At 43.1% G+C, this 23770-nt stretch overlaps 1 protein-coding gene across 6 annotated transcripts in view; it reads left to right on the top strand.

Moving 5' to 3' along the window:
* G3BP1 (G3BP stress granule assembly factor 1) overlaps positions 1-21405 on the top strand; it is a 37805-nt gene extending 16400 nt beyond the window's left edge. For 2 of the 6 annotated variants that reach the window (XM_030572421.1, XM_030572424.1), the window contains 11 exons: positions 2182-2295; positions 10575-10656; positions 11485-11658; positions 14057-14147; positions 14544-14634; positions 15046-15250; positions 16309-16410; positions 17017-17128; positions 17554-17679; positions 17777-17907; positions 20331-21405. In XM_030572421.1, the coding sequence (XP_030428281.1) occupies positions 2182-2295; positions 10575-10656; positions 11485-11658; positions 14057-14147; positions 14544-14634; positions 15046-15250; positions 16309-16410; positions 17017-17128; positions 17554-17679; positions 17777-17907; positions 20331-20537 (1435 nt within the window). In that variant the 3' untranslated portion in view covers positions 20538-21405. Of the gene's footprint in view, positions 1-2161; positions 2296-10574; positions 10657-11484; positions 11659-14056; positions 14148-14543; positions 14635-15045; positions 15251-16308; positions 16411-17016; positions 17129-17553; positions 17680-17776; positions 17908-20330 lie in introns of those variants that run through there. The other 4 variants (XM_030572422.1, XM_030572423.1, XM_030572425.1 and 1 more) reach the window with 4 other exon arrangements.
* The last annotated feature ends 2365 nt before the right edge of the window (positions 21406-23770 follow it).

Raw genomic sequence — 23770 nt, 5'->3', positions numbered from 1 at the left:
AGGGCAGAGTAGGGCTGCTGTTGGTTCATGCTGCTTTTGTGCTGGAGAAATTCCCTAGGAGGCTGTTATGGCCCCTTCAAGCTGTTGGAGGAGCCCAGATTCCAGCTCTGAAGCTATTTTTGGTTTCATTCTTTTAAAATTTTGTGCTACTAATCTAAAATTCACCATTGACTTAATCGGTTGTGAGGCTCAGATTGAGTGATGGATGTGTGGGGCAGATATGGCACATTTCTAAAACCCTGATTGGCAGCAGGAAGAAGGGATTAGGGTGTTGAACATTGGGGGGGAAAGTGTCTTTCATATGCCTTTTGGGTAACATTTGCTCGGTTTACTATGAACTTTTACTAGCTTTTTATTACTGCCAGCACTGCAGAGCTAGTATAGTGGCATGACTGCCAGCTGTCATGTATTCTGCCTTACATCACAACAAAACTGTCAACCAAGCACCGATCCTAGTACCCTAGTATCTCTGTAATGGTGATGTATGAAGCAACAATCACCCAGCTTGAACTCCAGTACAGGTAGCAAGAAAACTCCGGCATTGATTTATAATCTGCACCGATTTATGTGAATAATTGAGGGCAAGTGCATAGGGACCCTGTGTTCTTAGATTCCTTTTTTAGACTGACCTAGACATTAAGATTTAGAAGCTAGATGTTTTGTGAATCTCTTAGCAGCAAAGATTTTCTCTATTATTATTATTAATCCAGTCGGATTAAATAAAAGGTAAATAGACTGTCTATGTCCTATGCTGGATACACTGTAACTCATTTGACTTAGCTGATCACGTGTCAGCTAAACCCAATAGATAAGTGGGGGAAGATGGGTGGTAAGGAAGGAGTTTGCTTTTGTTCGTTAGGCTACCTTAATACGGTCCAGTATGTCGGTTAAATTTGAGATAATTTAGAACTGCATTAGAGTCCTGTAGGAGTTTTGTGCTGTTGACAAAAATGGGTTGGACTGACCTTTTTAAAATGGTCTTAATACGGTGGCATAGGCTTCACTTAGGGTGGATGTGTGTGTGAGAGAGAAGTCAGGTGAGATAAATAGAGCTTGAATCGGCTGTGAACGACTTAATCGCTTAGGAAATCCTCTTGAAGAACCTTACTTGTATGCTTGCTACCAGGGTATGTGGGAATTTAGGACACTTAGGGCTTGTCTACATCAGAAAGTTGCAGCGCTGGTGAGGGAGTTACAGCGCTGCAACTTTGAAGGTGTACACATCTGCAGGGCATCACCAGCGCTGCAACTCCCTGTTTGCAGCGCTGGCCGTACTCCCGTTTTGTCTCGGGTGTAGAGGATCCAGCGCTGGTGATCCAGCGCTGGTAATCCAATGTAAACACTTACCAGCGCTTTTCTTGACCTCCGTGGAAGGAGGAAGCCTCTGGTAATCAAGCTGGTCTCCTTCCCCAGTTTGCTCTCGCGTTCCCGGAACCCCGAGCAAGCAGGTCTCCTTCCCTGCGGTTTGCAGGGGGGTTCGGGAACGCGAGAGCAAACCGGGAAAGGAGACCAGCTTCGCCGCGGTTTGCTCTCCCGTTCCCCGAGCAAGCAGGTCTCCTTCCCTGCGATTTGCAGGGGGTTCGGGAACGCGAGAGCAAACCGCGGCGAAGCGGGTCTCCTTTCCCGGTTTGCTCTCTCGTTCCCCGAACCCCGAGCAAGCTGGTCTCCTTCCCTGCGGTTTGCAGAGAGGTTCGGGGAACGGGAGAGCAAACCGCGGCGAAGCTGGTCTCCTTTCCCGGTTTGCTCTCCCGTTCCCCGAACCCCCCCTTGAAGCCGCCCAACAGCGCTGCAGTGTGGCCACATCTAACACCACTTGCAGTGCTGGTTGCTGTAAGTGTGGCCACTCTGCAGCGCTGGCCCTATACAGCTGTACTAATACAGCTGTAACTACCAGCGCTGCAAAATTTTAGATGTAGACATGGCCTTAAACTCTTTCTTGTTGAAATGAAATGGGACAAAAATCCAGTTGTTCAAATGGAGTTCACGCTGTCATTTTTCCCCCGGCGTAAAAAAGTTGACAGTACCGCCTTATGAATTAAGTGGATAACATTATTGTGTTAAAACTAATCATAAATGTCAGTGTTTGTTTTTCCTTGTAATTATATACTTTCATGTTGTCTTATGTCTCAGTATGTACAACAATATAGTGAGCAAAATTTTCATGGAGCTTTTGTTCTTCAGTTTTCAGCTGACCAAAGAAATGGTGATGGAGAAGCCAAGTCCCCTGCTGGTCGGGCGGGAATTTGTGAGACAGTATTATACTCTGCTGAATCAAGCACCAGACTACCTGCACAGGTAATGCATCTTAATGTTTCACTTTGGTTTTTTTGCATGTATTTAACAATATTTTTATGTTATAAACTGTAACACACCTGTGCCCTCCTTTGGCTTGCCAGATGCAAGATTTGGATAGGTTTTTTTAACGCATTAACTTCTTCTGGGTGGATGCTAATCTTACATTAAATTAATTCACTCCCAGCTGCAACCAAATAGAACAGAAGATAAAAGTAAAGGTTACAGCAGACAATTTTTATTTGTCTAAGGTATTTCTAATTGTCAGTGCTTACATTTTTGAGAACTGCTCTGTTTGGTGTTAGTCTGGAGCTTCTTTACTCATTCAGATCTCATTTGTAAGACTTAGTATCATAATAAGGTTGGTTAAAAATCAATATTTTTTTTAAAAATATTTAAATTAAAATAAACCTGTTTGAAAATTAAATTAGAATTTATGATAACCTATTTTAAGGCCTGAACTTATTTTAATAGATTAAATTAATTTTTAAAAGGCACATTATATCATTAATCTGCCCCCAAAGTGTAAGGAATTAGTGTTCTGGAATTTTAAATTGTATGCTGAATCAGAGGAAAAAATCTCTTAACTTTTGAAATCAACTCAAGCTTTATAACTGTCACAGTGTCACTTACTGCATTAAGTATCCATATTTTCAGTCTTTACAACTAAATGAATGCTGGTATTTACATCTAGAATAATGTCTACTTTTGGTTTCTGTTGTGTGGAAAATTTTTGTCTTGATTACTTTGGGTTTCAGGTTAGCTAACAGGTACAGAGAGAATATTTTCCTTTGCATTAGTTTATTCAAAGCAGGGCCCTTTTGAATTTTGCACTTTTAACTGAACTCCAATTGCCATTCAAATGCAGTTTGACACACATTCTCAGGGAAATCATGATCTAGTAAACAAGAAACTGACAAATGATGCATTTCTAACATAAAGTAAAAATGTATGTTATATATCTGTACACATTTATTTAAGCAATTATATTGCTTATCATCCTGTATATTCCTAGACTATAAAGCTAGAAGAGTCTGCTGTGTGATCATCTAGTTTGACCTCCTGCATAATGCCAGTCATAGAATTTTCCTGAATTAAATCCTCTTTGAACTAGAGCATTTCTTTTAGACAAACCTCCCATCTAGATAATTACCAGTAATGGAGAATCGACCACAATTTTTGGTAACTTGTTCGAGTAGCTAATTACCCTTACTTATAAAAATCTGTGCTTTATTTCTTGCCTGAATTTGTCTAGCTTCATTCTGCAGCCCTTGGATCTTGTTAAACTTTTGTCTGCTAAATTGAAGAGCCTATTATCAATCACATTTTCGTTTCTCATGTAGTTTAGTTATAAAGTGTGATAGTCACCCCATAACCTTCTTTTTGTTAGCAAAAAGACTCATGATGATGTGTAAAGGTCAAGTTTACTATAAATGGTATATTTGATTGGAAATAAACACATTTTTAATGGTTATACCAACCAGGGGAAATTAACCTTTCTTTAGAATAACAAGTGCAAATGCTAAATAAGGTTAAAATCAATTATTTAAATTAGGGTTTCCTGCTTGCTGACTTAAATAGGTCCACCCTGATGATAAATATATCTTTCACTGGGAGACTTATGCTTGCTTTGGGTTATGCTTTGCCATACTAGATAAGCTAAGAACTCCCACAATCCTGAAACTGCTCTTTATGCATAAATGTCACCAGGTATTGAGTGAAGATGATTTATAATTGTTCACAAGTGTGCAGAGCAGCTAACCCACTCATTTAGTCCAGACAGAGTTTACTGCATATTCTCAGGGGTTTTATTCTAATCTAACTTGTACCTGCTGGCAAAATTCTCTGCTCTGTAATACTACTGCTATTTTAGCAAATGGTAGAAGAAGCTATAAAATGGAAGCTTCACCTGTACTTTGCCCATTCGTATCTCTTAAGTCTCTAAGTTAATAAAAATATCATTCTGAATATAATTTATAATCAGGACTTGACTAAATATTGGCAGATGGCATCTGCTAGCCAGAAGACTAGGTTGATATGGAAGATGAGCTTTGGGCTTGTGGGAGAGGAGCACACCAAGATTCTACAAAGCCTGGCACCAATCCCAGCTGCTGGAAGAGGCTGATAAGATTCTTACCAGGGAGCTGTGGTGGACAATACTGGTGGTTATGTCTCTTGGGCAGAAGGAAGAGCTCGTCTTTCACTTCCCCAAATCATAGAACCTCCTGATGGCTCTAATGGTGGAGGGGGGTGTTTCCTGCTACTTCCGCTGTGTTTTTTTTTGTTTTGTTTTTGTTTTGTTTTGGCTGTCTTCCCCAAATACTTCAGTGCCTGCCTATGCTGTTGTTCACAGTTTTCCAAACAGCAGCACCAGACACATATTTGCATGGGTCCTGTCAGTTTCACTGCTGTCCATAGAGTTCTGAATAGCAGGAGTTAAACTAACCTACAGTCTTGCTAATTATCCTAGGCAGCAGTGTGAAGCTGTGAGGCTTGTATGTATGTCTTTCACTTGCCAGGAGAAGCTCTTAACTGAATGGATTGTCAAGCCATGGAAGTGTCTAGCAAGTATTACTTGTATTTCTCAGAAATAGCCGTTGCAAACTGTGCAAAGGAAATGAGAGGCAAAGTTTTGTAGTGGAAATGTTTGTGGCACTGATTCCACTTAGCAGCACTTTGAATGGGAAGTGTCAAGGTACTTTTGACTGAAACAGGCCTCTTTTGTGGCTCCTCTATCCTAAAGAGAGTACTATTCTGTCTGTAAATCACTGCAGTCTCACTCTTGTGATGTTGCTCCTGCATACTAGGGGCTTGTCTACATCAGAAAGTTGCAGCGCTGGTGAGGGAGTTACAGCGCTGCAACTTTGGAGGTGTACACATCTGCAGGGCATCACCAGCGCTGCAACTCCCTGTTTGCAGCGCTGGCCGTACTCCCGTTTTGTCTCAGGTGTAGAGGATCCAGCGCTGGTGATCCAATGTAGACACTTACCAGCGCTTTTCTTGACCTCCGTGGAATAAGCAGGTATCCCAGCATACGTGAGGATACCTCTCTGGTAATCAAGAAAACTCCTCTGCCCTGTGCTCACCTGACCCTCCTTTAAATGCCCCGGGAAATTTAAAAAACCACCTTCCTGTTTGCTCAGTCAGGCGTGGAGTGCAATTAATCAATCAATCATTCAGCGACCATGCCTCCACGCAACAAACGAGCCCCAGCATGGACCAATGCAGAGCTGCAGGATCTAATTAGTGTGTGGGGAGATGAGGCTGTTCAAACACAGCTGCGCTCCAGAAGGAGAAACTATGATACCTATGGTCAGATATCGCAGTCCATGATGAGAAGGGGCCACGAACGGGACGCCTTGCAATGCAGAGTAAAAATTAAGGAGATGAGGCGTGCATACTGCAAAGCCCGTGAGGGAAACCGACGCTCAGGAGCAGCCCCCACAACCTGCAGGTTTTACAAGGAGCTGGATGCCATTCTTGGGTGTGACCCCACCGTGAATCCTAGGAGCACGATGGAGAGTTCGGAGCAGGGAGAAGTGGGGGATGGTGTAGAGGATGAATACAGTGATGCTACTGGCGTTGAGGGGGACACCCCGGAGTCTCAGGACACAGGCAGCCAGGAGCTCTTCTCCAGCCCTGAGGAGACTAGCCAGTCGCAGCAGCTGGAAGCGGACGTTGATGAGGAAGCTGAGGATCGTGCTCGTGGTAAGTAGATTGCAATGCTTTGTGATAGCAGGATTTTCGTAATGGCTGACTGCATGCATGCCTAAACGTGGAATAGCCCATTGATGTGATCTATGACATCTGTGTAATCTGCCTGAGTAATCTCTTGAAAAGTTGCAGCTAGATCTTGGGCAATGTGCTTTATCAAGTTTATAGGGAGAGCCACCGTGGTCCCTGTCCCGGTCAGGCTAACTCGTCCGATCCACTGTGCAGCGAGGGGTGGGGGGACCATGGCCGCACACAGGCGAGCTGCATAGGGGCCAGGGCGGTATCCGCAATCCTGTAGAAGACCCTCCCTCTCTTCCTTGGTAACACGCAGCAGTGATATGTCTGGCATTACGAAAGCCTGTGGATAGTTTAGGGATAATTGAGGGCAGGGAGCTAGATTCACGGCTCCCCAGCCCACGGCGCTCTGTTTCCTCTGCCCCAATCCCCCCCCCCCCCGCCCTTCCCAGCACGTAGGCATCCAGGCGGTGTGCTCTGTCCTTACCCCAGCCCCCCTTCCAAGCGGGAACCCTGCCCGGCGGTGTGCTCTGTCCTTACCCCAGCCCCCCTTCCAAGCGGGAACCAAGGCATCCCACTAACATGGGAGAAATTTAAGCAAAAGTACTCACCCCATTGCTCGACATGACTTAGCTTTCTTGACCTCTACAGTGTTATATGAGGTATGTGAGAGGGATGCTACCTACAGTTTCAAATGTCCTTCAGAAGTTGATAATAAACAATGATGCCCCTGTGTATTACATGTCTCTATCTCTATTTTTTCTAGGCAACTCGAGTAATGCAGCTGTATCACCGGCCTCACGTAGATTACAGAACTTGAGGCGCAATCCTAGGAAATCAAAAGAGGAACTGATCAAGACCATTATGAACCACTACAACAGGGAAAGTAGGAAGACTGAGGAATGGAGAAATACTGTATATGAATGGAGGCAGACAGAAAGCAGGAGACAGGAATTGTCTGCCAAAAGAATAGCCAGGCAGATGATGAGACTCCTGTCTCGCCAAACCAAGTCTTTTGAGTCTCTTGTAGCCATGCAGACAAATATATACCGTGATAGCCCACAGCCTTCCCAAAGCACTGTTCCTTGTCCCCCTGTGTATCCTCAAAATAGCTTTATGCAGCACCCAGTTCCTTATTATCATCAGCTGCCCCCAACACCTATAAGATCACCTACTAACCAAGATATGTATAATTCTTACCCAGTGCAGTCCACCCCCATCATTCTGCAGCAAAGTAATGGTGAGTTGCATCAGACGGTCACAATTGAGTAAAATAGGAAATAGTAAAACCTCTGAATGTACTGTGAACCAACCATACCCCCTTACCTGTTTTTTACTGTATGACAAATAAAAGGTTTTGGTTTGTATTTCTTTCCATATGTTTTATTGGTGATAGAAATGGTAAATTATACACAGCAAGGTAAAGCAAAGCACAACACATGCACCAAACATTACTGCTGGCTCTCAGCATCAAATTGCTCCCTTATAGCATCCCTAATCCTTGAAGCCCTTTCCTGGGCCTCCCTGTTAGCCCTGCTCTTTGGCTGAGCAAACTCATTCTCCAAACGTCTAACCCCGGAGGTCCATTCCTCACTGAACCTTTCACCCTTCCCTTCACAAATATTATGGAGGGTGCAGCACACGGATATAACAGCGGTAATGCTGCTTTCCATCAAATCTAGCTTCCCGAACAGACTGCGCCAGCGAGCTTTCAAACGGCCAAAAGCACGCTCCACAGTCATTCTACAGCGGCTCAATCTGTAGTTGAACCGTTCCTTGCTCCTGTCAAGCTTCCCTGTATATGGTTTCATGAGCCAGGGCATTAAGGGGTAAGCGGGGTCTCCCAGAATCACGATGGGCATTTCCACTTCCCCTACTGTTATCTTGTGATCTGGGAAAAAGGTCCCGGCCCTAAGCCTCCTGAACAGGGCACTGTTCCTAAATATGCGTGCATCGTGCACCTTTCCAGGCCATCCTGAGTAAATGTCAGTGAAATGCCCACGGTGATCCACAAGCGCTTGCAGAACCACAGAGAAGTACCCCTTGCGATTAATATACTCCGATGCCAGGTGGGGTGGAGAGATAATAGGAATATGCGTCCCATCTACTGCCCCTCCACAGTTAGGGAACCCCATTTCTGCAAAGCCATCTAAAATGTCCTGCACGTTCCCAAGAGTCACGCTTCTTCTTGTCAGTGTTTGATTAATGGCCCTGCAAACTTGCATCAGCACCATTCCAACGGTGGACTTTCCCACTCCGAACTGGTTCGCCACCGATCGGAAACAGTCTGGAGTTGCCAGCTTCCAGATTGCAATAGCCACCCGCTTCTCCACAGAAAGGGCATCTCTAAATCTCGTGTTCATGCGCCGCAGGTTGGGGGCGAGATCATCACAAAGTGCCATGAAAGTGGCTTTCCTCATACGAAAGTTCTGCAGCCACTGCTCATCATCCCATGATTGCAGGACGATGTGATCCCACCACTCAGTGCTGGTTTCCTGAGCCCAAACGCGCCGGTCCACGGAGCAGAGCACGTCTGTTATTGCCACTAGCACTGTACTGTCTGCACATTGATGCGATTCAGTACCATCATCCAACTCCTCAATGTCAGTCACACGCACATTTAGCAGCTTAAGGACTAGATCCACAGCCAGGCGAGATGTGCTGGCAATAGTCATTAGTAAGGTATTCAGTAGCTGAGGATCCATTCTTGAAAGATAATGCAGAAAAAGCGCTGTAGAGTCACAATACTGCCACAGTGCTCCGCATGTGTACCAAAGCAACGCTGGCCATTGGAACAGGAAGCAGAAGGACAATCACACTTCCTTCCCCTTCCCACAAGCCCCAGCGCCGCTGTGGGACGAGGTGCTCTGTGGGATAGCCGCCCACAATGCATCACTCCCAACAGCGCTGCAGTGTGGCCACATCTAACACCACTTGCAGCGCTGGTTGCTGTAAGTGTGGCCACTCTGCAGCGCTGGCCCTATACAGCTGTACTAATACAGCTGTAACAACCAGCGCTGCAAAATTTTAGATGTAGACATGGCCTCGGTTGCTGACTTTAGAAGGAAAATTAAAGATGAGTTGTGGTGTGTGTCAAAATTTAAAATAAATAGCTCTAGTGAAAAGTTTCATTTTGCAAAGGATTTCAAGATACGAATTTCTAAACTCTCAAAAAAAAATGAAGAAATAATTTTGGGTTGATTAAAACATTTTTGTTTCATTGACTTGCTTTTTTTTTTTAAAAAAAAGCTTATGTATGATATAAAATTTTCAAAACAATATTTTGAAAACAAAATCAATATGTTTAGTTCCAAACAAATTGAAATGAGTGTTGTCAGAACTTTTTTCTTCCAAAACCAAAAACATTTTACAAAGGATTTGTTTTGATGGAACTGCATGTTCCAGCTGAATATGGTTTTGTTAAAGCTTCTTCAACCAGCTCACATGCTCTTTCGGCTGAGGTTGAGAGTCAGCATGCAAATATGTTTTAAAAAACAGTCTTTATAGGCTTTCTGCAGTCATCTGGTGTCCTTTAGGGTCAGTGGAGCTCTACTTGGGTAAATAGTGATACTGGGTTTGGCATGTCTTGTTCAGTTTTTTGTTTAAGATAATTTTATTTCCTCTTAAGAGTATAATAAAACCAATATAGTGTAATTAGGATCAGGAAAGGTCTGTAAAATTGGCAGTCAACAGAACCGAGTTCCACTTAGATTCTTCGTTGAAAGTGTCAAAGCCAGAAATAATTCAACTTGATTTTTATATACTAAGGTGAGTTTACAGGGTTAGCAGTTATTTGGGGTAAAAGAGTTTTAACTAAGCAAACTTTTGATCTAGAAATCACAGAAGCAATAAACATGAACACTACTGTTTCTAGAGGCCACTTTCCAGAGTACAGTTGCATGTCAAAACTAGTGTCTTGAGCCTCTACCAGTGGCTTGGGTATCTTTGATTCCGTTGGGAAGATGACAGATTCCAGAGTACTGTCTTCCTAAAACCTATCCAGAGAACCTGGAACTGGCAAGGTGACTTTAGACACCCCTTGAATTCTTTTAAAAGCGCAGAAAACTCGATGGCCTGTTCAGTGAGCCTATTATCTTCTGTGCTGAACTCTGTGCCTTGCAGTAGGAAAACTGAAGAATTTTGGTTTTGAAGAACAAATACTTCCAAATAGGAATTTGGATTTGCATGCACTGAAATTGCGTGCAAACTGGGGGGAGGGATAGCTCAGTGGTTTGAGCATTGGCCTGCTAAACCCAGGGTTGTGAGTTCAGTCCTTGAGGGGGCCACTTAGTACTGATTTTGCCCCAGATCCCTTGGTCCTGCTAGTGAAGGCAGGGGGCTGGACTCAATGGACTTTCAAGGTCCCTTCCAGTTCTAGGAGATGGGTATATCTCCATTATTTTAAAATAAACAACAATTTTTGGACTGAGCAGTCTTGACACTGTGCCATTAATAAGACTTAGTTCAAATATAGCATTTTTATAGTAAAATACTGTCTGCTGATTCAATTTTTAATGCAACGAGGCTTAATCTATAAATTCCCTCTTCTACAGGTTTTATGGAAAGAATTCTTCCTATGTCCATGGTGGCTTGGATTCCAATGGAAAACCAGCTGATGCAGTCTATGGGCAATCTGTAAGCTTCTGTAAAACTGAGTGAAATACTTTTGCAGAGAATTTTATGTTTACAGTTATGATTTTTCTGATCTAAGATCTTCTGGCTTGTTTAGTGTTTCAAGCAGATCTGTCTGTTAGATGATACTGAGCATGTGTGTGTTCATAAGCTCTGGGGTGTTCGTAGTTTTACTGGGTGCAGTATGAACATCTTGGACAAGTCTATTCTGGGACTTGAAAATTGATTTGCAATAATTTGCCATCCTTTTTTGCTTGGTAGGCAAACTTGTCACATTCCCAAAACTGTCAACAGCTATGAAATTTGGAGATGGATATAACATACTGATAAGAACACCACATTAAAGCAGAGTGCCCTAGGCTATGCTGTCACAGTGGTGAAGCATTTAATGGTATTCAAGCAACGATACCCTGTGCAAACTAAAGCAAAATCCAAGTGTCCTCTTTGACTCTTGTCTCAACTCTGAAGGAAAAAGTACATGGCATGGTTGTTTGTCTGTCTGCTGCCTTGATGTGAATTCATTTTATGATCAAATTTGCATGTGGCACCAAAACTGGAGGGGGAAGGGGAAAAAGCCAAACAGCAGATTGACTTAGAGAGATTAAAACAGTGAAGGCTGAGGTGTTGAGGAAAGTTTAAATATAAAGAACTACACCAAGGGGGAGTGGCTTTTGGGACACTGCTCTCTAGGGCTTTAAGGGCAACCCTAGGCAGCAAGCCTCACCCTGTACTTGGTATTCTCTATACCCACTGATCTGAACTATACAAGCCTCTATGATAAACTGAATTAATGTAGAAAATGGGTAACTGATTCTTCTCTGCCTTTTGCAGGACATCCACAAGAAGGTGCTGTCACTGAACTTTAAGGACTGCCACACAAAGATCCGTCATGTGGATGCCCATGCTACTCTTAATGATGGTGTTGTAGTCCAGGTGATGGGAGAACTCTCCAATAACATGCAACCAGTACGCAGGTTCATGCAGACGTTTGTACTTGCACCCGAGGTATGCTTTATGGAGCTCTGCTGTTACTTTAACAGTGTGCTAGTACTGACATGAAAATAGTTAAGTATCAGAGGGATAGCCATACTAGTTTGGATCTGTAAAAGCGGCAAAGAGTTCTGTGGCACCTTATAGACCAACAAATGTATTGGAGCATGAGCTTTTGTGGGTGAATACCCACTTCACATGTCACTCACGAAAGCTCATGCTCCAATACATTTGTTAGTCTACAAGATGCCACAGAACTCTTTGCCGCTTTATGAAAACAGCTGTAGCTGCTCAGCACTGGAATCTGAAGATTCCAACTGGGAAGTGTTTCTTGCACAAGAGTCCAACAGTGGTGTGCTGCAAATGCTTTAAGAAAGGACATTACTTGAAACTACTACTACTTTGCAGCATCTCAGCAAAGAGCTCGTCTCTGAGCTTATTAATAAATTCTCTAATGCTTACATAGGCAGTATGACACTAGACTTATCCGTAAAGTCAGGATGCTTTCAGGGATTTCATCTAGATTACTCGTCAGTCTCTTGGTATTCATAAAGAGCTGGCTATTCTGTATTTGATCACCTTTTCTTCTCTAAAGTCCAGACACAGACACATGAGCTATGATGTGCTGTCCAGATACAGATAGATTAAAAGTAGTGAACACTTGGTATAGAATGGAATGAACTTCTTCTGACCCTTTTCTATTTGAAATAGAACTCATTCGTGTCTTAAAAGTAGAAAATAACACTGACAAAGTGCAGCAAAGTAGTTGGTATATGCATGTCTCTCACTGTATACTTACCTTCATGGTAGTGAAGGCAGGCCTATCTTCTTAGGACACCTCAGCAGGTCCTGGGTTAGGTTTGCTTTCCCTGAACAACTGCCTGCCCTTCTTGAACTAACTTCCCTCTAAGCTGCACGGCCGTGCAGGTGCTCAGGGCTGCAGCAGGGAGAGGCAGCCCCCTCCCCTCCAGTCCTGGAACTGCTGTGCCCCCTCCCCTCCAGCCCCAGAGCTGCTGGGGAGAGGTGGCTTTCTTCCTCCTGCCCTCCCGCCCCAGGGCAGCCTGCACCTCTAACCCCTCATCCTTGACCCCCACCCCAGAACCCGCACCCCTCACCTCCCTGCACCCTGAGCCTATGCCCCAGCTCTGAGCCCCTTCTTGCACCCTGAACTCATTGGCCCTACCCCCTCACACATCAGTTCCATATTGGTGCACATAACAATTCATTCCTAACATGCATGGGAAAAATTAGAGGGAATGTTGCTTTTGAGTCCCTTTTTAAACTTCTATAGTCTCTTTTACTTTGATCCCCAGGCTTTTTACAGCCTAGCATTATGTTAGTGCCCCAGGTGTATTATCTTGAGCCATTGTGTTTCCTTCCTGTTTGTTTTCCTTATATATTAACACAGTAAACATCCCGATTTGCCAGGTATTCATGAATTATTGTAGAGCAGCTCCAAGCCCATAAGTCTGTTTCTAATTGTGATCTATTGTTATCAAGTTGTTGTTGAGATGCCCTTCAAAAAACTTTTCAAATCCACAACTAGATACAGTTGCTAACCTCTTGTTTGGCTTTAATTTGGCATTATTGATCCTGTCAGTCATAATGAAGCAAGGTATAGTTGCTTGCTTGGAATGAATAGCATTTTTCCTTTCTGCTTCAGGAATCATTTTAAAAGCTGTTCAGTGTCTCATTGTTTTCTGCAGAGTTTTATGGGTTATATCATAGTTCTCTCCGTCACCTACAGCTGTGTGCTTGCTATTATGGTGGAGTGGCTGTTATGATTGCAACAGTATTTCGATTTTGACAGGCATGTCAAACCTTTATTCTTTTTTAAAATATTCAATATGTCAAAGCAAATATGAACCTAGTACTTGAATTTTCCATATTGGAGATGAGTTTATAGGTTTTTCCTCTTAGAATGGCAAATATTCCCTAATCACCGTGGCCCAGATCCCTAGGTTTGGCCAAGCTGCTTAGTGCAGTACATGGAAGGGGGAGAAAAAAGTGGTACAAAGCAACCTCTCCACTCCCTTGATCCTCTGCTTGACTGGAGGCCAAGCCAGTCCTATCATAGCTTAGGGCAACCTCAACTATAAATCTGCTCTTAAGTTACATCACTTAGTGTGGTGATTCTGTAGAGTGCAGCACATGCTAGTATTCTCCCCTCATGGCCTGCCCAAGAATGTCCCTTGTGCTTGGGGTCTGAGTGTAGAAGCAACTTTGCTGGTTTTGTGCCACCCAGAGGTTCCCTCTGGGACAGTTGCTACTTCCGCATAGCCAGAGTGTCACAGGAGGGGCAGAGCTGTGACCAGGATCTGTCACTATGGCTCTAAACTCTTCATAATCATGTAATGTTTTGCTCTGGGACCGAATATAACGGAACCAACTTCTTATTCCTGCTTGCCTGCAGGGTTCTGTTGCAAATAAGTTTTATGTCCATAACGACATCTTCCGCTACCAAGATGAGGTTTTTGGTGATTCGGACACTGAGCCTCCGGAGGGTAAGTAAGTACCAGGAGCCTGGAGAATTCTATTGGTGCCAGCCTTTGTGGCATTAGTGGGCATAGTAAACAACTCTCAGTTCTCAGACCAGAGAAGATTCTTCTCTTATGAGAAGGCATATTTGCAGTAAATTCAAATTGTCTCGTGTGTATATGTATGTATATATATTAAAAAAAAATTTTTTCTGTCCCTTCTTTACTGCTGGAACTTCAGCATGGGCTGGTGAAATGCAAACTGTTGTACGGTCCTTCTTCCTGCAGTGATATTAAAATAACTTCCCAAAAATTTGTGTGGTGTTGTTTTTTTTTTTTTTTTTTTTTTAAGAATCCCTTTGCTGAGCTTGGACAATGTGATAGGTGTAACTTGAGTTCTCTTCCTTCCCTAACCCACTGTAGAATCTGAGGAGGAGGTGGAGGAACCTGAGGAAAGACAGCAGACCCCTGAGACAGTTGATGATCCCGGCGCTTACTATGAGCAGTCTGTAAGGTAAAGACTAAACTCTTAATACGGTGATGGCAAACTTTGCATTGTGTGATCTCTTTAAGGATCAGGTCTGGAATCAAATGTGAAGAGAAGTCAGGAATGAACATGTTTTATCTCTTGAAGTCGGACTTCTGCTGCAGAAGCTGTAACATAAGCATTGTTAAATGATACACTACTAGCTGTGAGGCTGAGAAACTGTTTTCAACTGAGAACACTTTTTTTTGATGTTCTACAGAATAACCTGTGACTCACGCCTCCAGGAAGTATATACCTACTGAAGTGAATTTTGCTGTGCTGCTCATTTTGATTGTGTTGTACTTTGCATACCTGGGTTGTAAGCGTGCCTTCAGTACTGTTCTTTATCCAAATTGAAAAGAGAGAGATATTGTTTCCATTGGTGATGTTCTTCAACAGCAATGACTTGGAGGAACAGCTGGAGGAGTCAGTAGTGGAACCAGAACCGGAGCCTGAACCGGAGCCAGAACCGGAGCCAGAACCAGAAGTGCAGGAAGAAAAATCTGAGCCAGTATTGGAAGAAACTGTTCCTGAGGAGACTGTGGAAAAGAGTCCTTCTCCGGTGCCTGCAGATCCCGCTCCTGTGGTGCAAGAGGACTCCAGGGTAATGGAATGAGTGACTTCAATCTGTGTTCATCTTCTGTCTCCTCTTCATTTTGTATAACACACCATCTTCTTTTTATTCTGGCAAGATGGGGTAGCTGGATGAGAGAGATCCAAGGTCTTTTGCATAAGACTTCTCTTCTGCTCCTGAATTGTCCTTTTCACCTCAAATTGAGCTTATCCACAGAAAAGCAATTGGTCAGTTAGTTGGTTTCTGGTATCTCAATATGACGACACATTATCAAGGCCCTCTGTATTTTGTTCCTGTTGAGTTTGCTCTAGAAAGTGGCTTGAATTTGTCCTTGCATATTTTTTAACAATAAATTGGATGCTTCTGGTGACGCTTGGAAGGATTAGGGATTTATTGATTGTTAATAATCAAAATTTAGGCAAAGTAAGAAAAGTACTGCTTGAGAACTTACTAGTGTTTGATTTCAGCATAATTACTTTTATATTTTGAAATATGATATTGTCCGTTTGTGTTAACAGTTATACGTCTACTGTCATTAAATAAGCATCTGCCCCATCTAACTTCCCACAACTGTGAAAATGTAAATGGATAGAAAAGTCCTTAAAATGCATTTTGCACAGTTGTGAAAATTTTTTACTAATAAGCATCAGTAGCCACTGTTTTTAAGGTCAAACTATGCCCATCCAACTTATGGCTGTGAAGGTACCTTTCCAAATATGGTTAGGGTGTAACCCTTGCGGTGATGGCTCTAACAATAGCCCCAATTCTGTGCTGCATCCCTGCCTATTTATGCAGTGTTCAGGGGTTGGAAACAGGCTGATTCCGCCATTGCAGCAGGGGAGGGGGATCCATGGGTGCCACAAATCTGGGAATGAGACAGTGTGTGGCTGGAATACTCTGCACTCTGGCTTTTCTGAGTTGGGATGGTTCATAGGCAGCTGTGGGGAAACTGCTGAGGGCTGGACCCAGAACTCGGAAGGCTCAAAGGTGGCTTTAAAGTTGTTACCACCACCTCAGCTGCCACTTCTGAGAGGCACAGCTAGAACGGCAGGCCTGGAGTTACTGAGTAACACTGTTCATTCCTTTAGACGTTTTCGTGGGCGTCTGTAACCAGCAAGAACCTCCCACCCAGTGGAGCTGTTCCAGTGTTGGGAATACCACCTCACGTTGTGAAAGTACCAGCCTCGCAAGTAAGAGTTCTGCACTAATCGCAAATTACTTGGTGACCTGGGAGGGAACACGCAGTAGAAATTCCCTGCTCGTAGCATGCATTTTAGGGTTCTTCGGGGGGTTTGGGAATTGTTAGGGGTTTTCTAAATAACCTTTTAAACAAAAATCACACTTGTAACCCTTGTAGCTGTGAAGAAAACCTTGATCAATGTGGACCAAATGTGTTCACTGAGTATAGTGTGTCTGCCTTGAAAAATATGCAAAACTCTAGTGAGGGCAGTTCCACAGAGCTTGGGCAAACTCGCCAAGTTAGAGGTACTAAAATCTTTCAGCCATGATTAGGCAGGATACACTTCATCTCACTCTCTGACATTGTGTAGCCCCAGGGTACATTTTATTGAGTGAGCACTACACAGTAAAACAGAACAGCATTTCATTTTGAAGTTACAAGTATAATTTGAGCTGAAATGCATTCTGTAGTCACTGATGAAAAGAACTACCAGTCTTTTGCAAATTGGCAATTATCTTGGTATAATCTAAACTTTGATGGTAAACTCTGAAAAATGAACTTTGCTACTAGCCTTGCCTGTTTTTACATATCACTTACTGGTTGTTCATTTCTGCAGCCCCGTCCTGAGTCCAAGCCTGAATCCCAGACTCCACCACAGAGGCCACAGAGGGATCAGAGGGTGCGGGAGCAGCGAACAAGCATCCCACCACAGAGAGGGCCAAGACCAAGTAAGAAAAGCTCGAAGCACATAAGTATTTCACTTTTTTTCCCTTTCTATCGCCTTTTAATTGCCTAAGAAGCCATGAAGCACTCAATATACCATGTGCCAATTAGTGTTGGTTTTTCAGTTCTTAATGATAGATATTCTGTCACTCCTGCTACTGTTGCTGTTTTAGCTGATCTCGGACTGAACCTCTGTATTAGAAATGAACTTTCACAAATATGAAAAAAGTTTGTAATATTTAGATTTTAGTTTGCTCATAGCCATGCATTGGAAACTTGCACTTATTGTGAACATTATTGAAATTCCCTAGAACTTGAGGTACTGAATCTTATTGCATACCAGTTACACCGATGATTAGAACTGTTCAGGTATTGTGCATGATGTTTGGCTTTAAGCAAATATGGTTTATTTGTTTGTTTTTGTTTTAAGTTCGTGAAGGTGAGCAGGGTGACATGGAAACTAGACGGATTGTTAGGTACCCAGACAGTCACCAGCTATTTGTTGGGAACCTTCCTCACGATGTGGATAAAACTGAACTGAAGGACTTCTTCCAAAGTAAGTCGCTGACTTTGCTGTGTTCACCATAGGGTTTTGGGGCTGCAACCATAAGCACATGTCTGTTTCTGCAGAACATTCTAATGTGTGACAAAAGAACTTGGCTCCTCTCTTGCAGATTATGGGAACGTTGTGGAACTCCGCATCAACAGCGGTGGGAAGCTCCCGAACTTTGGGTTTGTGGTGTTCGATGATCCTGAACCAGTTCAGAAGATCCTTAGCAATAGGGTAAGGTGGTGGTGTTTTGGATCAGCAGAGATTTGATTCTGCAAACTACTGTATTTGAATCCATTCCTCTCTGTTAATGGTGGGCAATGTCTGCCTGACCCTTAAGGAGAAAGGACATTCTTTTAGCCAGCTGATTTTAGCCCCTCTCTTCTTCCTCTGCCCCTAGTTTACATCCATAAATGAACCACTCTGAATAAGTGTGATTCACGTGTTCAGTGCTTTTTGGAAATTAACACACACAGTTGGCCAAATTTAGTGATGAAGCAAACTAGTAGTTTACAAACCTAAACAGTTAACATGAGCCTTACTGGTTAACAAATCCTAAATGTTAGCCCCCAGACTCTGGCAGTTGCCTGCTCCAGGAGCAGCCCCTCTCCCTTCAATTGTTTAAATGATTAAAACTGTGTCATTTAAATGGTTAAAGGGTTAACTTTTTGGACGGATATTTATATTCCTAAAGCAAACCAAAAGCGAGATAAGGCTGCCATGGAAAACACAGAGCCCAAATAAAGAAGTGTTGAAAAAGCAGGGGAACCATGTTAGTGTTTGACCTGAAGAAGGAATTTACACCCTAAACAAGGCAGGGTGCAGAGTCAGCCTGGCCACAGCCACTATGAATGTAAAGGGCTGTAGCTAGTGACCCCATGGGGATTGTTGTGTAGGTGGTAGATGTAAACACCTTGCACCCACACACATCTGTGCCTGTACAGCCAGCGGTTAGAGAGTTGTAGTTCACAGCAATCAGGGGCACTTCTCTTCCTGCTTCACCTCCTTGGTGTGTCATCACACTTACAGGCTGTTGGAGAGGAGTGGGCAGTCCTTGGCCCTTTCTGTATTAAATCCGTTCATATCATTTTGTGCTCTTTTCCTGCAAGTCACAAATCTGCAGGCTCTAGGGAATGTTTGTGTCCAACTTAAAGTATAATTAACAGTGGTGCTCTCCTTCTTGGTAATATAAGACAGAGGTGGGGGCTTTATGTATATATTTAACCCAGGGCTGAACAGTTCAAATACTTTTTTACTTCTAATAATACAGAACCCTTATTTCCCTCTGTAATTTAACTTTAGTTATATGTGTATTGATCTTCTCCAACAATCATGCACAGTATGCTGGACACAAGCACATTTCTTTTAATTCTAGACCAGTTCTTGCAACAATACTATCTCTGCTACATTGCAAATACTACATATCAGGATTTAAAGATTACTAGTAAACTATCAACCAGAGAGCTAAACCTGCTTTCTAGCAGTTCCTGTGAAAGGGAGGCCCTGCCAGTGGAGTCTGGGGCAAAGTGACAGAAATATTTAAACCCTATTCCCATACCTGGTTGCTGGGAAGGGTGTTGGTACCCCTCATATGCCAGGGCATTGGCTCGGGCAGCTCCAGGGGAACTGATCATCCAGTGGGAATCTTAGCTGAAAAGCTTTCTGCTTGTCACTGGCAAGAGGAATTTTCAAGCCCTTCTTTATATGTTTAGAGCATCCAGAATAATTCATGGTCTCTAATGAGATATAATTGATATATGTATGAAGGAACCATCACTCGTGAATTTCTTAGCTTTTTGTAGACTTAATTCCTCAGCCTTATGTGGCAGTAGCTTATTTAGCTTTTAATGCTAAGAGGGCATATGTTCCGACTGGCCTTTTCCCTGCTTCAGTGCAATTTGCCAACTCAAGGTTTGTCTACACAGTGAGTTACTGTGTCACAAGCCAGGTTGTGAATCTACAGTGCACGGTGCACTAACTCACCATGTGTGCACTGCTGCAGCACACTGAAAGGCCCAGAATGTGGCTTCGTGTACTATGGGAGTTCTCTTGCTGCCATATAGACATACCCTCAGTAATGCCTCATTGCACAATACAAAATGCTGCTTTGCTGAAAGTGAAGGGTTTCACCAGAATGCAGGAAGGGTGCAGTATGGGCCTCTGAGCTGCTTCAAATCAGAAGAAAAGTCAGCTGGAACACTGTAGCAGTAATCTGAATGACTTTTCATTGTATTAAAGTGTGTCAGTGAAACAAGCTCATCTTATCTAACCACTTGCTAGGAAAGGTGGAGCATGTAAAGTGTTCAACTGCCTGAGAAGTCACTGTTCAAACAATTGGAAGGATGTATCAACTGTCCCTTTTCTTCTTCTTCTTCTTCCCTCCCCCCCCGCCCACCCCGCCACCCCCAAGCCTTCTCCTGCCACCCTAACAAAATGTTCTGGCTGACTACACAACTGATGTAGTGAGTTTTTGTTTTGTTTTTTAAACCTGTAAATACGTAGCTGCCATGAGCTTTATTTCCTTTTTTCTTGTCTTGCTCCCATTCCTAATATTAATCCCATGATGGGAATAGCATAAACCTACCCACATGAAAGGCTTTGTTGGAGAGTTACAGCTGCATTGGTAATGCTGGTAAATTTTTTTCTTTCTCTTGCAGCCCATCATGTTCAGGGGAGAGGTGCGTTTGAACGTGGAGGAGAAGAAAACACGAGCTGCCAGGGAGGGTGACCGCAGAGACAACAGACCACGTGGACCTGGAGGCACTCGGGGAGGGCTGGGAGGTGGGATTCGAGGGCCTCCACGTGGAGGAATGTCTCAGAAACCAGGATTTGGAGCTGGAAGGGGCATCGGGCAACGCCAGTGAATGCATCAAGGATGTTGGCATGGTGGCACAAACCCTTGTTCCTGCAGATTTGTGAATTTCAGCCTTGGGTATCTTGGAATGTGGCCCTGGCCTGTTATAGACTGCTACGTTTGATACTGTTTTTTGGCCCCTTTTTTTTTTGTTTGTTTTTATGGTTTTGTGATTCCCTCCCCCCCCCCCAGTCCTTGTCCCAGATTCCAGCTTTGTGGAACAATATTTTAGGAAAAGTGGATTTTAAAAAGAAAAGAACTGAAGTTCCTTGCTCACTGCAAACTTACGGACTGGATTTTTTTTTTTTTTTTGTACCAGTGGGTCTTTCCTAAAGGAATGTGTGGGCTTTTTTTTTTGTGTGTGTTTTTGCTCTGTACTGAAATTGGGTGCATTTCAGTCAGTGGAATAATCTTTCACCTGCATGTGTTCAGAGCCTGTAGGAAAACCTAGCACTTGGCAAGCATTTCAAGGCAGGAGAAACTATTATTTGTCCCTTGAGGGTCTTGTGCACATCCTCTGGTCTGGCCATGTTGCCACTTGAAAAATTGACATTCACTCTTCTCTCTGTGGCGCTGTAAAAGTGGAATAAAGGGTATCCATAGAATCTTTTTTCTTTTGATACATGATCACGAAAAGGAATTCTAACTACTGTTTTACCACTTACAAATTTTGGATTGTGGGATAGGTTTTAAATGTCTAGAACTTAAAACGTTTTTCCTGATTTTTTTTATTGAAATAGGGAGTTTTTTTCATGTTTTAGTTCGTATTTGTATAAAAAAAAAAAGCAAAATTGTTGTGCCTTCTATTTATCTCTCATTCCAGTCTTGGCAAATTGTTAAAAAATAAAAATAAAAAAAGTCTAGATTTGCTTTATCAAGTGGAGTATGTTGGAATTCTTGTGAAGGGAGAGTTTCACCTCCATTCCTTCCATCACTACCTCTGTCTAAGATAATGACAAAAGGTGCTTTGGAAACTGAACCAATCTCTGCTGTGGTGGTAGGTAGAGATGTCTAATATTATAAAGCATGTTGGTGGTTGGCTGAATGTTTGTTTGCTTTTTCCAGCTGACTGAAAAGTTATGCGATTTTGTAACATCTCCTGTTGTGACTAGGAAACTGTGCTTGTAGATATTTTTTTATTGTTGAAATGTAAATGTGCTTTTTAGGATCCTGTATACTTACTCTGTTCTTTATTGGGGGTGGGTGGGTAGGGCGTTTTTGCAGTTTTGGCATCTGTTTGGAAACTCCCCTCTGCCGGAGGTGAAACTCCCTAGATCACATGCAGCCTCTGATAATTATGCTAGAGGTGTACTGATTGCTTATCAATTGCTGGTATATACTCCTGGTATTGAATAAATACCTTATTCGTTCTTAGACTCCACTAAAATTGAAAATAAGACAAGACTGCGTGTACAGTTTTTATTACAGCAGTCTTAAAGGATTCCAGTGCACAGCTCACTATTTTGGTAATAGGTATGGTGTTTAAATTCTGTTGTATGGAAAAACATCTGGAAGAAAATTGCAGTCTTGCTTCCAGATTAATGCCAGAAGCCACTGGGGTCAGATTAGAGCAGTGTCTCCATGCACCACCACCTTACGTTGATACAAAGTGACTGGATGGTATATCAAGCTCATATGCCCCCTGCAGTATCTGCCTCACAGTGGACACCCTGGAGAGCTTTTAGTCATTGTCTTTCACGTGAACCAGGATTCAGTGTGTCTGGGTTTTCTAATGCAGGATCTGTGCAGATGTGATGTAATGGTATATACATATCTCATGGTCTCTGACTCATTCTGCTTTACAAACTAGAACAGAGCTCTGTGGCCAGGAGGAGGTCACTATAAACCATACCAGAAAAGTTACTTGTGAGAGTTGATGTAAACAGTCTACACCTCACTAAAGTCATTGGAAGCTTTTGTTTGTTTAAAAACTGTTGTTCAACCCACCTCTCCTCAGACCTCTTACAGACTGACCTGGCTTTTTTTAACCTGCTCCCAGAAGTATAGAGGCACATCCTGGCACTTGAGCAGAGCTAACTGTAATGGCTAGCCTTGCAGTGTGCCACTTTAGTGTACAGATATACAGGAAATACACAGTTCCCTCTTGCGGTAATAACTGGTAGTGTCTGTTCTAAATGGTTTTCCCAACTTCATGTCAGGAAAACATAGTGTCTATCATTGCCAAAGGGTTAAGTTCAAGTCTTTCTCTGAAGTCTTCCCCACTGGTGTTCTTTCATTACTTTTCACAACTACCGCTCCATAATGATGGGTGCGTATGATATACTGCAGTGGGGAGGGAGAACGGTCTCTGCTGAGGAGAAATCAGACTCTCGCAACAGATACTGATGGTCCAAAGTGCAAAGTTTCAGTAAATAGCACCTATGCCTTGCACGTGCCAGAGCTGTGAACCCTCTCCACTCGTTAAAGGAGTATGTCCTCAAAGGGATTTTGTCATAGTTTTGGGCTCAAAATATAAATTCAGGAAGACAGTGGAGAAGACTTGCAAAGGCTAAATGAGTTGAAAGGGATTTTGTGTTGGCTCTCTCTGTTTAGACAGCCAGTCTTCTGTGGTGTGAACCACGTCATTGTTATAGTGCCAGAAGAAAGACAGGAGGCAAAACAGACCAGATTTTTTTCATAGTCTAAGGTGAATGAAAGGCAAAAATTTTAAAAGTCTTGCATCTTTTTATGTGTTTTGTTATAGGAGAAACTACTTTTTAAGAACTTTACGTCAACAGCATCTCAGACACTACAAATTCATGATTAAGGCTACAATTTTGACATGGCGGTCACGATGTTCACAGTAACAATCTGAATGAAGTCTGTGATGAGCCCACCTTGCACCCATGGTGGCTTCTATCCCATGGGTATGGGCCCACCTCCTCCCGCTAGATGTTGCGACCTGGTACAGTTTTGGCATGTCTGCTCCTCTGTTCATCTGTGGCAGGGTGGATGTGCCAAAGCTGAGTGGCACTGTGGGGGCATATGTCTGCTTCCAGGGCCTTTCCGGTAGAGAGGAAATACTTGTTCCAAGTGAACAGACCCCTTTGCTTAGTAAGGCAGCAGCAGGCCTTCGTGAGCCTTGCTCTGAAGGGTTCCTGAGGTTCTGGACTTCTACAAAAATGCAGCAGGGTGTTAAACTGAGCCTTCCTTTCTCTGGGTAAGAGGTAACAAGTGCATAGTCACTTCCTCAGGGAGCAGGCGTTTGTGTGGAATTAATACTAGTGCCAAAAGTATAAACTT

The sequence above is a fragment of the Gopherus evgoodei genome, chromosome 8, assembly GCF_007399415.2.
Source record: "Gopherus evgoodei ecotype Sinaloan lineage chromosome 8, rGopEvg1_v1.p, whole genome shotgun sequence".
NCBI classification, from domain to species: domain Eukaryota; kingdom Metazoa; phylum Chordata; order Testudines; family Testudinidae; genus Gopherus; species Gopherus evgoodei.
The sequence above is the reverse complement of the archived record's forward strand: the minus strand, read 5'-3'. Positions and strand labels throughout refer to the sequence as shown.